The 13,874-nt window shown below is 41.3% G+C and overlaps 3 protein-coding genes across 3 annotated transcripts in view; 1 reads left to right on the top strand and 2 right to left on the bottom strand.

Annotated features, from left to right (window-relative positions):
• The first annotated feature begins 83 nt into the window (after positions 1-83).
• angel1 (angel homolog 1 (Drosophila)) lies at positions 84-4,427 on the top strand. The gene is made up of 10 exons (XM_061063350.1): positions 84-187; positions 724-1,617; positions 1,730-1,965; positions 2,062-2,131; positions 2,205-2,647; positions 2,797-2,938; positions 3,071-3,181; positions 3,286-3,322; positions 3,584-3,747; positions 3,828-4,427. The coding sequence occupies exons 1-10, from the start codon at positions 121-123 to the stop codon at positions 3,986-3,988; spliced, it is 2,325 nt and encodes a 774-aa protein (XP_060919333.1). The 5' UTR covers positions 84-120; the 3' UTR covers positions 3,989-4,427.
• Positions 4,428-5,795: 1,368 nt separating this feature from the next.
• vash1 (vasohibin 1) lies at positions 5,796-11,057 on the bottom strand. Its single transcript, XM_061063112.1, has 7 exons — positions 10,082-11,057; positions 9,600-9,688; positions 9,132-9,188; positions 8,709-8,783; positions 7,932-8,313; positions 7,340-7,449; positions 5,796-7,130 (listed from the first exon to the last, which is right to left on the bottom strand). Exons 1-7 carry the CDS (start codon positions 10,301-10,303, stop codon positions 7,058-7,060), a joined length of 1,008 nt encoding a protein of 335 aa, XP_060919095.1. The 5' UTR covers positions 10,304-11,057; the 3' UTR covers positions 5,796-7,057.
• Positions 11,058-11,658: 601 nt separating this feature from the next.
• The window catches only part of fcf1 (FCF1 rRNA-processing protein), a 167,256-nt gene continuing 165,040 nt past the window's right edge, over positions 11,659-13,874 (bottom strand). Inside the window, exons 3-9 of the mRNA XM_061063155.1 lie at positions 13,537-13,601; positions 13,341-13,412; positions 13,119-13,267; positions 12,923-12,995; positions 12,728-12,815; positions 12,031-12,125; positions 11,659-11,888 (exon numbers count right to left, since the gene is read on the bottom strand). Of these exons, the coding sequence (XP_060919138.1) occupies positions 11,840-11,888; positions 12,031-12,125; positions 12,728-12,815; positions 12,923-12,995; positions 13,119-13,267; positions 13,341-13,412; positions 13,537-13,601 (591 nt within the window). The 3' untranslated portion in view covers positions 11,659-11,839. The remainder of the gene's footprint in view (positions 11,889-12,030; positions 12,126-12,727; positions 12,816-12,922; positions 12,996-13,118; positions 13,268-13,340; positions 13,413-13,536; positions 13,602-13,874) is intronic.

The raw sequence follows: 13,874 nt of genomic DNA, 5'->3' as shown, positions 1-13,874 counted from the left end.
AAATGAAATTTAAAAAAGACAATTCTCTACACTACAGACCTTTGAAAGAAGAAAAAAAAACACCGGACCTCACATCCAATACCCCAGAAATTGCGCATGCGCTGATTTCATTACAGAAGCATGATTGGCAGTGTGTTATTTTATGCGCTATACCCCTTGTCGAGGTTCCTGACCGGTCGACAGTCAGGTAAAACTATGTAAATGTTTCAAAACTAAGTTTGTATTACACTTGGGTAGCTTCTGGGAGCTCACAGTTGCTAACCCCGTGTTTGCTGACTGCGCAGTTTGTGTTTGTGTTACGCGGCAGGGAAGTGCTTGTTGTTTTTAAACTTGTATTTCACCACAGAGTCGATGCGACACATTTCTGGTGGTCTCCCAGTATGATCTTTTATTGATTTATTCCTTTTGCAAACGTGGATACTTATTGCACATTTGTGTTGCAGGTTAGCTAACGTTAGCTCAGTGAAACGTGTGTTTGGAGCACCTGTTCGTTTTTTTAAGACACCTCTCATGACGTCAGATGTCACCGCATGGTACTGTTTTGCTGTGCAGTTTAGGTATCAAACAGAATGGTTTGGGTTTTACCAAGAAACTATTTATTTGTCAAATCTGACACATATATTCATTATTTTAGAAAAAATAAACGACTCAATCTAAAGAGCTGTGTCTTCACTGCGTATTCTGGAGTCCCAACTGTCTTCAGTCGCTGATCTTGTTTTACAGAGGCCCCCAAAAAGGGTCACCCTGCCGTGGTTAATGGCAAGGCAGTGTGGGATGGTGGTGCTGTCAAAACCAGAAGGTTCACCCAGACTCAGACGTCGCTGCTGGACCAGTGGCTCAGCTCAAGCAGTGGGACGGAGACAGAGAAGAAAGAAAGGATGAAGGAACCAGTCCCAGAAAAGAAATGTGATACCAGGCCGGACACGGACAAAGAACAACGTATTCCTGTCCTGCGGAATGAGAACAGTGACGTTCAGCCTGCAGAGAGAGAGAAAGAAGCAGAGAGAAGAAATGGAAAGGTACATGATGACCAAGAGGAAGCTCCAGAGAAAGAGACGAGAAAAATTCCACATCAGTTTGAGGAGTATTATGTCGCACAAAGCACACAGGAGGGGAGCGTTTTTCTAACTGAGGACATAACCCCACAGCAAGATCTTTGTGCGCGGTTAGAGTGTCTAAAAATGGAGGAAAGCACTCCAGAAACGACCTCCTCTGTGCAGGAGAAATTAGAGAAACCAAGCTTGGAAGATCCAGCGACTTCAGCTCAGACTGACATACAAGAAGCGACCTGTCAAACACAGGAACAGACACAGCTACCGACAGTGACAGAGTTGAAGGCTCCAGATAAAACCCCAGCAGAAATAACTGAGTTCTGGGATGATTATTTACTTCCTGCTGCTGATGAAATGCAAGGGGGGGAAAGCAGTTCTACGCTGGTATTTGCCTCCCCTCTCTCTAACACTCAAACCCACCTTCAAATCTGCAATGAACATGATACACAAACTGGCTGGCACTTTCCGGCAGGGCTTGGACTAGCAGAAGAAGTGCAGTGTCCACTGTGGCAATTTCCTGCAGTGAGCTATTACCCTCCATTAGAGCCAACAGCACAGTTTGAAGGTGAGAATTACATTTCTCCCTTTACTGGAAGCTTCATTTTGGGCATTTTCACCCTTAAGTTTTCCACTATAATGAAATTTATCTCGACGTAACGCGTTTGTTTTCTACTCAGTAATGTGGAGAGTGTGGGAGGAGGTGGATGAGAGTGCCCCTGCAGAAGGTACTTCCCTAAAACCCCTCCCATTCACAAACGCCTCAATGGAGTTCACTGTTATGTCCTACAACATCCTTGCTCAGGATCTACTTGAGGCCAACGAGGGGCTGTACACACACTGCCCCCTGGAGGTGCTCGGCTGGAGCTACCGCTGCAGCCTACTTTTAGAGGAGATACTGAAATGGGCACCAGATGTGAGTCAAGCACTAGCTGGTACAAAATAGACCACACCTTTGACTTAATTTGAATTTAGAAATTGCATATGTTCTTGTATGTCCTCCTGTGTGTAGATTTTGTGTCTTCAAGAGGTTCAGGAGAACCACTACCAGGAACAACTCTTTCCGGTCCTGTCCCAGATGGGTAGGTCTTCTGAGATGATACAGTGGACCATTTGTCGGAATATTTAACTGTTATGTTTATGTTGTCTCTCCAGGCTACAGCTGTGTGTACAAGAGACGTACAGGAAACAAGACGGACGGCTGTGCTACTTGCTATCGTAGCGGTCGCTTCTCTGAGCTGTCAGTCACCCTGCTGGAGTTCCTCAGGCCTGACACAGAGCTGCTGGACCGGCACAACGTGGGTATCGTTTTGTTGCTTCAGCCAGTGGTCACCAAGGGCCCAGAGATCAAGGCAAAGGGTCCACCGCTCTGTGTGGCCAACACCCACCTGCTCTTTAACCCAAGGAGGGGCGATGTGAAGCTTGCTCAGTTGGCCATACTGTTGGCAGATATTGACAGTGTGGTTAAGTCGTGTAAGGCAAACGGTGAACACTGTAACCTTATACTATGCGGCGACTTTAACGCCCTCCCCCACACGCCTCTGTATCAGCTGATTGCCACAGGGGAGCTCTACTTCCAGGGTTTACCAGCATGGATGGTGAGACTAAAACACAGCATAGAGTATAATCAATGAGAAGGAAATGACTAGACTTCTCCTACACTCTGCGGCCTGTTTGTTACATTATGGTCTTTGATTCATGCTGTCTGCTGTTCACCTGAATCAACATTTACCTTATTCTCCAACAGATTTCAGGTCAGGAGGACCTGTCGTACAACATCCACTGTCACAGACTGCAAGCTCCGCTGTGGCCCAGCAGTGTAGGAATCACAGACAGCTGCCAGTACTCGACTGTCAAGGAGATACTTGAGAACCAGCATCAAAAACCAGGCGAGCGTTTGAAGTCGTAGAATCCTTTGAACCTCTGTTTTTTATGTGTTAATCTTGATCTGAAGACCAAGGATCAAGTTTCTTTTTATATTTCTTTTCTCACTTCCCTTCCTTCCTTTTCATATTGTGCAGGGAACCGTCAGTTCAGTCATGACTTCCTGCTGCAGCTGCGCTTCTGTCCGGCTGCATGTGTCCGCCCTCTGGACTTGGTACTGATCCCAGGCGTCACTGACAACACACCAGGTACAAATGTGCAATAAAAAAAAACTTGGATACTGTTCGATTTGAAGAAGCATCTTTTTTCCTGTATCGTTTGAAAATCTGTGTCTTCTTTCTTTATTGACCAGATGCTTCAAGGAAAAAAAATCTGCCGTATGATAAAAGGTCAGTTCACCTTTCATACGTTCAGAATAAAAAATCCAGGATAAGAAGGGAGTTAAGCAGCAAGTTTAAATATGATAAGCATAACAAGTTAATTAATATAAATAATTCTATATTTGTCTCAGCCAATCTATTTTGCTTGTCACACATATAATTAGTGTTGAATGGGAAAACCACTTTGATATTATATGAAATAGGAAATTAATGAAAAAATTAAATAGAATTGAGAGGATTTTTTTTTTCTTAATCAATTTTGTGCCACAGCTTCAGACACACAGTCCGTCATCAGTTTGACCTTGAGTCAGTCTACAAACACATTCTCCCCGGCTCTGGCAACCCAGAAATCACGACACTGCACTCTGAAGGAGCAGCCACTGTCGACTACATCTTCTACACCCAAAGACGGGCGTTAACTGCTGATCAAAACGGTACAAAGACACAACACAACAGACACAGTCTTTCTGCTCATAATACACGTGACTTATTTATTTCCTTTTGTCTTTCTCAGTTGGTGGTAACTCGGTGAATGAGGGTCTGCAGCTCATTGGATCTCTCTCTCTCCTATCAGAGGATGTTTTACTGTCAATGAGGGGTCTTCCCAATCACATATTCCCCTCTGACCATCTCAGTCTTCTTGCCAAATTCCAGCTGGAACTGAATGCTTCATGAAGAAAAAAAGAGTCTGACTAAATTTAAAGGATGGCAGCATAATGCATATTTTGGTTCAAATGGTTATGCCCTGTTAACATTTAGTTTGTTATCTTTTCAGTATGGTACTGTTGTGGATTAATCCTGAATCATAGTTTTGTAAGTTTAGAGTGAAAGGAAAGTAAAGAAAGACTAAACAGAGTCTGGTGCCTCATGGTGTTGATGAGAGGAAAGATGCAGCGCTTTAACTGAGATATGACAAATCATTTCAATGATGCTGTAATAGTTCATTTAAAGACAGGTAGAGGTCGCTTCAAGACTTATTGGTGTCATAACTCACCTGTTCATTTGGATATGGTTTGTTCTGTTTTAATTTATTTGAACAGTTTTTTGAAAAGGGAGTATGAGTCAGTTTTATTTTTTTCAGATGGTAAAAATATTGAATAAATATTTTAAAACACTCTGTGGCTCCTTGATTTAATTAATTTTTTTAACTTGAGCACATTACCAAAAGAACAAAATGTCCTTGAGAATGTCTTGCTCTGTCCTGCATTTATTATGTATCACTTTTAAATAAACAAGATGACTGGCTCTGTGTGTGTGTATCCGCCTGGTCGACTGCTCAGACTGTGACCTGAATGTTTGCTCTGCCCCTCCCATCCCACGATACTGAAGCACTCACTTTGTCAGGGTGAAGATGTCTGCTTGTATGCATGTGTGTGTGTGTGTGTATCTAGTTGATGCATGAATGAATAATTGATTTAGATAGTTGAGTGTTCATGCATGATAGAGCTCAGTAAGAGAGCTTTGTGTAATGTGTGGGCTATAGAAAATATAGCAGATAGGCATTTGAGGGGAATTCCATACCACCATCCATGAGAAGCTGAAAAGGTCAATGAATAATGGAATCAGATCGTCTTTACTCTTGTTTTAGCATTAAATGTAGGCAAATTCTAAAGTAGATCATTAGAAAGAGGTCATCACTCCTGGTTCTATTTCTTACAAGCACAGCAGGGAAAGATGTTTGCATCAGAAATTCACCAGAAGAGAGAATAATGAAGTTTGAAGAGCTCTCTTTTGCCTAGGAGAATTTACACTACCACACCTGTATTCACATGCAGCCCTTTAAGAAGTATGTTGTTGACCTACCGATGAAAGTGGTTCCTTGCCTGATGGTGGTCATTGAACGCAGCAGCCATTAAGCCTGATTAGGTGATTAGAGGAGCATCCGTCCTATCGGTTATCCATTTAGCAGGAGGATCCCTGATCAGGAGAACAGCACACGTGGTGCCAGCCAATAATCTTATGACTGCAGTGAACACTTGCAGCACCTAAACAGTATGATAGTTGAGAGCAGTGAACAGAGTTTTTCCACTTTAAATACTGTGAGGTTTGGAGGATATTGTGAGGTCTTGACAGATTTCCCATTGAATTATTTCCTTTGTATTCAGACAGTTTAAAAATAAATTTCTGCTTCACACAAAGATTTCTGCTTCCCTTTTATGGAGTTGTTTGTGTTAAGTTGTTTATCCTTTGTATAAACCGAAGAAGGAGTGCTCAGATATCATCATTTGCCGCTGTTGCCAAAAGCTGCCCCCTCCAGTGAGGACACCCTGTGCTCAGTTTGAACCAATGGTTGACAGAAAAACTGGCACCATTTCCCGCCTGACAGCCAGCCCGCGTGAAATCAAATTAAGGAATACTAACTGACTGAATGATAAATGTAATTTTCATAGAGGACGTAATGCTCCATAAATAACGCTTGCTTACAAACTCATGAAGTCTAGTACTCTATGAACTACTATTAAATTAAAACAAGAAAACAGAATGAGAATCAGAGTGAGTCTTTATTTTGATCTTGTAAATTAACAGTCTTTTGGTACAAAACAATTGTGTTTTACAGCACTGAAATAAAAGTGGACATCTACAGTACCAAACACATACGAGTGTTTTTTCTTTGTGTCAATCAATTCCAAACAGTTTGTGGTAAATATGAAGTGCTCCACTGGTGATCATCAACACTGAAGGTAGTATAAAATGGCAGAATCCCATATTTAAAAAAAATACAAAATGCCATTAAAAGTGCTGCAAACAAACGTCTTTACTCCTTGAATGGAAGTCGGTTGCTTGGATACCATTTAAGGCAAGAGAACTATTGGAGAACGTTGCTACAAATGAAATCAGGAAACAACTATTTATAAAGCCGTTTACAGTACATACTGACTGACTTCCATTTCTTTACATCTACATTAGATGCAGATGAGCTGAGTCAGCTCGATTGCCACAAAACACCTTAATAATTGTCATATAAAAAGGTCAACAGATGCAAAAAATTCCAGAACCGGTCGCCATTTCGATTAGTGATAGCTAGCTAAACACGCTAGCATCTCGATATGACAATTTTAAAAAAACGACTCCCGTGATTTCTTTGATTAATTTACAGTATTTAGGAAGTGCAGGGTGTTCAGTTATGTAATGAGAGTAAAGGGTTTTAGATGAAAAAACAAGTCTCTTTGAATTTTCAAACAAGGCACAAGGGTAGTGGTTTGCAAACTAGTCACTACACAAGCAGTTGCTGCCCAGCAGAGCCTAAGTGGACTTCAAATTACATTACATGTATTTGCACACTTACAGTACGACGATACAGATTGCAGACGAGCAGAGCAGTAAGAGCTTTTGTTGAACTAATAACGCCACAGATACCTACGATATGTCCGGTAGCATGATTACACTGGGTGGTGGCCAAGGGTCAGGGAAGAGTCATATTTCTCTTGAACGAGTCGGAAAGACTTACCAAAAATGTTTACAAAGTACTGCACTTTTTTGTCCCCCTTTCTTTAGAGTTTGGGAACCTAGCCAGCACCAATTATAGTCTGCAGTAAGTGCTCCAGAAAGCCTCAAATAACACAGACATAGGGACGCTCAATGAGGCATTTGTTTTTAGAGGGGAAGCTGCTGGTGACCTATTCAACAATGCATCCAGTGAACAGGCCAGTTCATATACATATTTCAGCCTCAGAGTAATTCAACGGCCCTGTTGGACAAATGTCTGGTACCTTGTTACTTTCCAAACTAAAACTAGAATTCCTTTCAGACTCGAATCTGGTATCCATTCATGTCTGTGGACGGCTTTTGCTCCAGAACCTTCTTCTCTCCGGAGGGACTGCAACAAATCAAACACAAAAAAAGATACAAGATAATGAGTTTTAATCACGAGGAGGAAAATGTGACTACTTCATAAACTCCTTCAGGTCATGAGCGCGACTGTGGACCAACAATTTTCCAGCAACTAAAAATGTTTCACCACAGTGGCAGAAATGTCTTTATTCTTAGCAAGGGAGAAATGTATCTTAAGCACATGATTCCTCATACCGTCTTTCGACGCGGCTGATTCTGCGTATGGGGCTGCTCTGTCCTCGAAGGGGTGAACCCATGCTGTTTCTCCTGTCTTTGGTGGGAGAGGGCGGTGCAGGCTTTCCAATCTGCAAAAAAAACGATCACAGAAAAGAGCATCTAACCAAAAATGTCCCTTATGGATGAGTCGACTGTGCCCTACGTCCTTGCCGTGCAGTTTTTTTTTGCAGAGCAATCGCTGTAAAAGATCAGCTATTGATGGACTGAGGTGGCCATGCATGAAGCACAGCAGCGCAGAGTGAAGCCATCACATTAGTTTTATTACACACAGAGCTCGGCGCCAAGGCTGCCTTCATTATGAGAGCATGAGAGGTGATGAGAGCGTGTCATTTCAGAGGAATGACTCCTCACACAGCAGGTCAACTCAGTGTCACTGAAGAAGCATCACGTCAAAGAAATCGAATAAGCTTTAAGGAAGGGCGGCTAAGACTAATTCTATTTATCATCATTGTTTTTCAACCTGCAATATCTGTCAGCATGCAAAACGAAGCTTAAACGTGAGAACAGAAAATGTAATGTTACACAAAAGCTGAACCTGTCCGAGCTGTACCTTCAGCCTCATGTCTCGAGTGTGTCTCTCCAGCTCCTTCCGCAGCTCCTCCTTGGTCAGCTTGTCCACGTCGAGTATCGAGTGCTTCCAATCTATCTGCTCCACGCTGTGAGGGTCGTGGGACACGTACTGGCCGATCCTGACCTTACGCAGAGTGTGCCAGTAGCCCCTGTAGGCGCCTTCGAACTCCTGCACCAAGTCCATGAGTGTCTTAAACTCCAGGGGCTTGAACATGAGGTCCTCCCGGCGGCTGATGCCCAGTGCGCCGAAGCGCCCGCCGCTGTGAACCCCCAGCACGATGTGGTGGAAGTGGTTCCCTGAGAAGTGAGACTGAAAGCTGAGGGGGAAGCGCTCCACTCCGGGCATGTTGTTGGTGAGGTAACTGTGCAGGTATTGGTCAAGAAACTGGAACTACAATCTGTGACTATAAAGGCACTTTAGCAACGTTTGGAAAGACAATGAATGTCTGCCAAAAAAAAAAAAAAAAAAAAAAACTTTATTAGCAAACTAAATCAGGAGCATACACATGTAAAAGTAGCGAGATCAAAAATAAAACATTGCAAATTTCAAATATCATAGCTGGAGTTGTTCTGTTACCTGTATTGGTATTTACCGTATTTACTGCCTTAAACTAATTAGCTCCAAATAATCAATTTGTTTTAGGTAAATTATGGTGTGACAGTTGTTAAGTGTAGGTACTGGAATAAACACATCAAAACATGTCTAATCATAGCAGACAAGATGTCATTTAAAATGATCCTGCTGTTGTAAAGATACATCCCCAGGATCACCGCCTCCAGGCATTTGATTGGCAGAGCCTCCCGTGTCATCTCTTTAGCAATGTCCATCAACCTGTGCAGAGGAAGAATGAGACAATAACACTTTTACTGCCTGAATTAAAAAAAAAAGAAGCAGTTATTCATTTCATGCAGCCAAAACATTTTACGTGAGCATTGGAAATTAGTTCTGCTAAATCGAATTAAGCTAGCTCTGGAAAAGTGTGTCCAGGCCTCTGCTGCTTGCTGTTAGGGTCTTCTGACGAGCCTCTGGGCTGAGCCAGTGATGCATCTGCTCCACACACATCAGGCTTCAGCAGCACAGGCTAAAACTATTACAGATGAACACGCACAATCTCTGACATCCTGTGATTTAAACCCCTATAAGTGTGTCATTAGTGATCAGAAAAGAGAATGTGCTTACGCAGTAAGAGGTCTGCTCTTCTTGATTTCAAAAAACTGTGTCCCTGTGTGATTGTACCTGCAGGGTAACAGTTCAGGTCATAAGCTGGGAGAACGTGAGGCGGCTTTGAGAGAAAACTTTGCAAGAAGCATGCAGGGAGACGACACAATCACTCAGAGTGCTTTGTGATATTCATAGGGTTGTTGGTTAATTATGGATGAATTTCTGCTCCGACTGGAAATCAAGCTTAATATAGAATATCAAGACAGTGGCCTACTTACTCATGTTTGGCCCATATCTATCAAAGTGTGTCAAAACACTGGGTCAGTAGGATTAATCAAAGAACATTGAAGGCATTCTTTTCATTTTTCATCCCTTTCAGTGAGATTAGTGCTTAAAATATATCTTAAAAGGTCATACCAGTTTTATCAACAACAAAAAACATCCATCTATTGTGGTTCTAAACAGCCAGACTTTGTCAAAGGATACTGCAATTCCCTGATGTATTTCTGTATGGCTTCGAGTCGCTGTGGGACAGTGGTGGTAGGTTGGTACGTAGGCACACTTGGTATTGGAATCTGTGGGAGAGAGCGTCCAAACAGCTGCATTAAACAATCCCATGATTCACTGCAGCTGGAGAATGTAGTCTTGTGTTTTCAAGTATGGCAAGTGTAACTTAAATACTCTTTAAGCGCTCTTACAAGGAATGAAGAAAAAGTTCCTTTCCTTGTAACATCTGTAACATGTAAACAATAAAATACACATGTCAAATTGACAAAACGATGTTTACTGCAGAAGAAAAACAATAAGCGTATTTAGTGGCTTTCCATCAGCCATGTGCGGCTGCATAGTAACACTGTGAAACACATCCCGCAACACATGGGTGTTAATTGTTAATCTGAGCTGTGTGTGAAGTTCACCTGAGGAGAGTTCAAATCAGATGCAGATTTTGCATTTTTTTTTTTTTTTACCTTGGGAAGGTCAGTGGCAGCCCGGATCTCTTTCCCCAAAGCCTCCCCACCAGGATGTATACGAGCCACATGGCGCCACATCCTCTCCCAGGTCTCTTCATCCACCGGGAGGCCGCCTCTGTTGACGTAGAACAGCACCCCTCCATCCCTCCACTCTTCTTCACCTTCATCCTCCTGCTCCTCATCTCTCTCCTGCACACAGCCAACAGTGGCCCTCAGCATCGCTCCTTCTCGTCTTCGTCCAACACAGAGTCCAGGGACACACACGTCCTGCCTTCTGATGCCGTGGACCTCTCACTGGTTAATCTGCTCGCAGGTTTAAGCAGGATCTCATAACAGATGGCCACCTCATGTCACCAGGCAGCTTGTTGTGCCAGCAATGTCTCAAAGACAAAAGTCAGAGCTGTGCTGTGTTCAATATGAAGGCGATCTGCTGTAATTCAGACACACCTCTATGAAGCTGCTGGTGATGCACCAATGATTTCAGAAATAATTTAAAAAAAATGTTTTTTTTAAATAAATAATTGGTTTGCTGAAACTATTCAGCACTTTGGTACAATTTAGCAGACAATTTAACAATCCGATATTAATGTGAATGAATAAATGGAGATACTACGGTGAGATATGAAGGCTAGCTAATGGTTACGGTGAAAGTTCATTAAAAAGCACAGACACAAGTACGCCAATGTAATGCTATCAATCCGTAAGAGGATTGGCACTCAAGACAACAAAGTATTACAAATGACTAATTCCCTTGTACCGTTAGAGGTCATTCACAACACAGAAATCCCGAAAAAATCTCTGCTGGGGTAGATTCCCATCACCTCGACACTCCTCAAATGTTCCATTCATGTCCGTTTCAAATCGTTTCCTCCCAAGTCAACCGGTTCATTGTTCATGCAGATGCTGCTGGGTTCGGTTACTGCGGGTGAGATTCACGTCCAACGAGCTGCTCAGACACTCCCAGACCGACGCCGACTGCGCATGCGTGCTACTTAGCGGATGATCTCAGCAGCGACAAATGCTGCCTTCAGGTGCTCCAAGAAAGGTGTCAATCCGCGTCTTAATAATCCATATTAACATGCTTTTTGGTCATTAACAATTCGCAAACTCGTATTTTTCAGTACAACTTTCATATTATTAACTTGTCTAATTATACAGTTTCATTGTGGAGGAACAATGAACATATTTATTCAGAGATTGATTAAATGAAAGAAAAAAACTACTAGGCTCTAGAGAGAAGAGAGAAAGAAAAGACATCCTGGGGTGTTTGATTTAGAGATTAATTTGTCATTTGTTTTTGAAGGTAAAATAGTGTAACATTTACATGAACCTGTTTGCTTTTATGTTTTTCAATACATGGCGTTGTAGGGAAAAAATGATGGAAAATAGACCAAAGTTATTGGGTCAAGACCCTCAGAAATGGAGTTTACATGACTGACTGTGTAAAATATGTATCAAGACGAGTGAAGCTCATATTTCCTGAATAAATGAATATATTTTCTCATTTAGCTCTGTTCTTTTGCCCTACAAAGAAAATCAAGACCAAAGACGACATGAATTGAAACAACAATCGATTTATTCTTGTCACAAAATGTTTTAATGGAATATGAAAACTTAAAGTTATTTTCAGTTTGCTCAAACACAGCCCACCAAGCCAAATCAAAACCTCACACCATCTTTGAATTACATAAAGGAAAAGTGACATTCAACAAGAAACCTCCGTCTATTTACAGCTCTGTCCCAGTTGTAGGAATATTAAAACCTTGGTGCACCATAGTCATCAGGCATCCGCTCAATATTGTATCTGAAAAAGAAAAGAAACATCCGTTAAGCAATGTTTTTGACATTGACAAGTCTTTACTGACTCCACTATAAAATCTCAGATTGTACTTCAAAAAAAGACAAATATCTGACATATGTTTATGCTAAATTCTTTAAAGTGTTACCTGTGGTTTGAGATGTACATGATGGGGACCCCGGGGATCTTCCTGACCCTTCTCTTCAGATCTCTGTCCACAGTGGCAAGGATATAACACTTGTGCTGTGAAAAAAAATGCATGCATACAAAATGATACATTATATTCAGCTGCAGAACAAATCAAGAGTGCTGCAATATAAATACAATATAGTGCATATCAATACAGGTACACCTCATCCTACTAAAGCTCAAGCAAAACTAAATTTGACAAGTCACATTAAGTGAACCAGTTAGCCAGCATACACTATTCAAGAACCTGGAATGCAGTTGTTTTAATCGTTAACACATTCACCCAAGATTAGATGTCTGACCATGCTCTATACAACTGAACACACTAGTTTGGGTACAGGGGGCCTCTGAGTAGAGAATGCAAATGAGAAGAGGGCTGAGTCTTCTGTCATGGTGACTGTTTCTGGATTAATATCACAACTAAATGTATGAGGCTGTTTTTGCAATACAAACGCAGCAGAAGAAAACAACGCAGACAGCCGAGGTAGTAAAATTATTTGAAAATTTGCTTAACATGAAAAACTTAATCGAACCAACCACTTCCATATTGTAAATGTTTCAAGCTATTACCTGCCTGGTTCCTAAGATCACCTCTAATTTGTGCCAATTTGTCCTTTTTTACTTTTAGAGGTTTGGGCAGTAATAACAGACATTACCTGTGTCACTCTTTGCACTAAACAGTCATCAGCATATGTTCCCTTGTGGGTGCACGGTAGGCGCTCAAACCTCGGATCTTTGGCTATCCTGCAATACAAACAAAAAGTAGAAGCCATTAAAATGACAAAATAAGGAAAGTGGTTATCTGAAACGCTGTCAGGGACAAGTGTCATTTTATATTCAGAAGATCGTACCTAAGTGCAACTCTGTACTTCATTCCAAGCTTTTCAATCTCAGCCATCACGCAGTCTGTGATATGTGGGATACCTAGAGTGAATTCATTTGCAAAAAAAAAATAACAGCAAGGTTATTTAAAGAAAAAAAAACAACAACATTCTGAACTACTTTCTACAAAAAGTACATAGAAAAACACTTTGCAACAGTACTTACATTTGGCATACAGGCAATCCATCATAGACTGCACAATATCCAGTTTTGCCTTGATGGAGAAGTTTATGAAATTGGTGTCGACTAGAATGTGGTATGGTGGACCAAGCTGTGTATTGTACTGGAAGAAGAGGCATGAAGGATGCTTTTGCCTGCACAGAAAGGTAGAAGAAGTCAGGTTAAAGAGCTCCCCTAAAAGCAAACATCCAAGTGAGCCCAACTTACACTTCTCTTTCCTTCAGTGCAGATGGATCTTTCTTCTTTTTCTCTTTTGCTTTAGAACGATCCTTCTCCTTTCTACAAAAAAAGGTGAACACACAACAATTAAAAGCTTTGTTGAAAGTTGAAAAACTGTTTTGTGAATCATTTTATTGAACAAATGGGGACTTTGGCTAGAAAACATGAACATTTGAAAACTCACAGTCTATTATCTTTCAGATTAATCATTCTCTTCATCGCAGCAAACTTCTTCGTTTTTGCTTTCGCCTAGATTGAACAAGTAAAAAAATAAAAGAGGTTACATCCATCAGAATCAGTAGTTTTTAAAGTGTACACAGAATTTAAGCATCACAAGGTGAAATGTCAACAGTCTTCACATCTTAACGTTTCATCAAAAGGGAAAACAAAACAGATATTTCATTTAATTTTGAGGCTTTTAGATCAGTAGAGTAACTATAAAGGTACAATGAATACAGAATAAAAACACTAAATTGATTATCTTAGCATTACATTCATAGTCAGAATTTAACATGAGACAGT

The sequence above is a fragment of the Labrus mixtus genome, chromosome 18 (assembly GCF_963584025.1).
Source record: "Labrus mixtus chromosome 18, fLabMix1.1, whole genome shotgun sequence".
Classification (NCBI taxonomy): domain Eukaryota; kingdom Metazoa; phylum Chordata; class Actinopteri; order Labriformes; family Labridae; genus Labrus; species Labrus mixtus.
Note: the sequence above shows the minus strand (reverse complement) of the source record. Positions and strands in the feature narration are given on the sequence as shown.

Excerpts from the sequence above, each read along its gene's own strand:
- vash1 (XM_061063112.1), bottom strand. The coding sequence starts at position 10,303 with ATGCTGAGGGCCACTGTTGGCTGTGTGCAGGAGAGAGATGAGGAGCAG. Across the intron at positions 9,689-10,081 it reads CTGCCACTGACCTTCCCAAG|ATTCCAATACCAAGTGTGCC; the intron begins GTAAAAAAAAAA and ends TCTCTCCCACAG. Across the intron at positions 7,450-7,931 it reads CTCGAGACATGAGGCTGAAG|ATTGGAAAGCCTGCACCGCC; the intron begins GTACAGCTCGGA and ends TTTTTTTTGCAG.
- angel1 (XM_061063350.1), top strand. The coding sequence starts at position 121 with ATGATTGGCAGTGTGTTATTTTATGCGCTATACCCCTTGTCGAGGTTC. Across the intron at positions 2,132-2,204 it reads TCCGGTCCTGTCCCAGATGG|GCTACAGCTGTGTGTACAAG; the intron begins GTAGGTCTTCTG and ends TTGTCTCTCCAG. Across the intron at positions 3,748-3,827 it reads GTTAACTGCTGATCAAAACG|TTGGTGGTAACTCGGTGAAT; the intron begins GTACAAAGACAC and ends TGTCTTTCTCAG.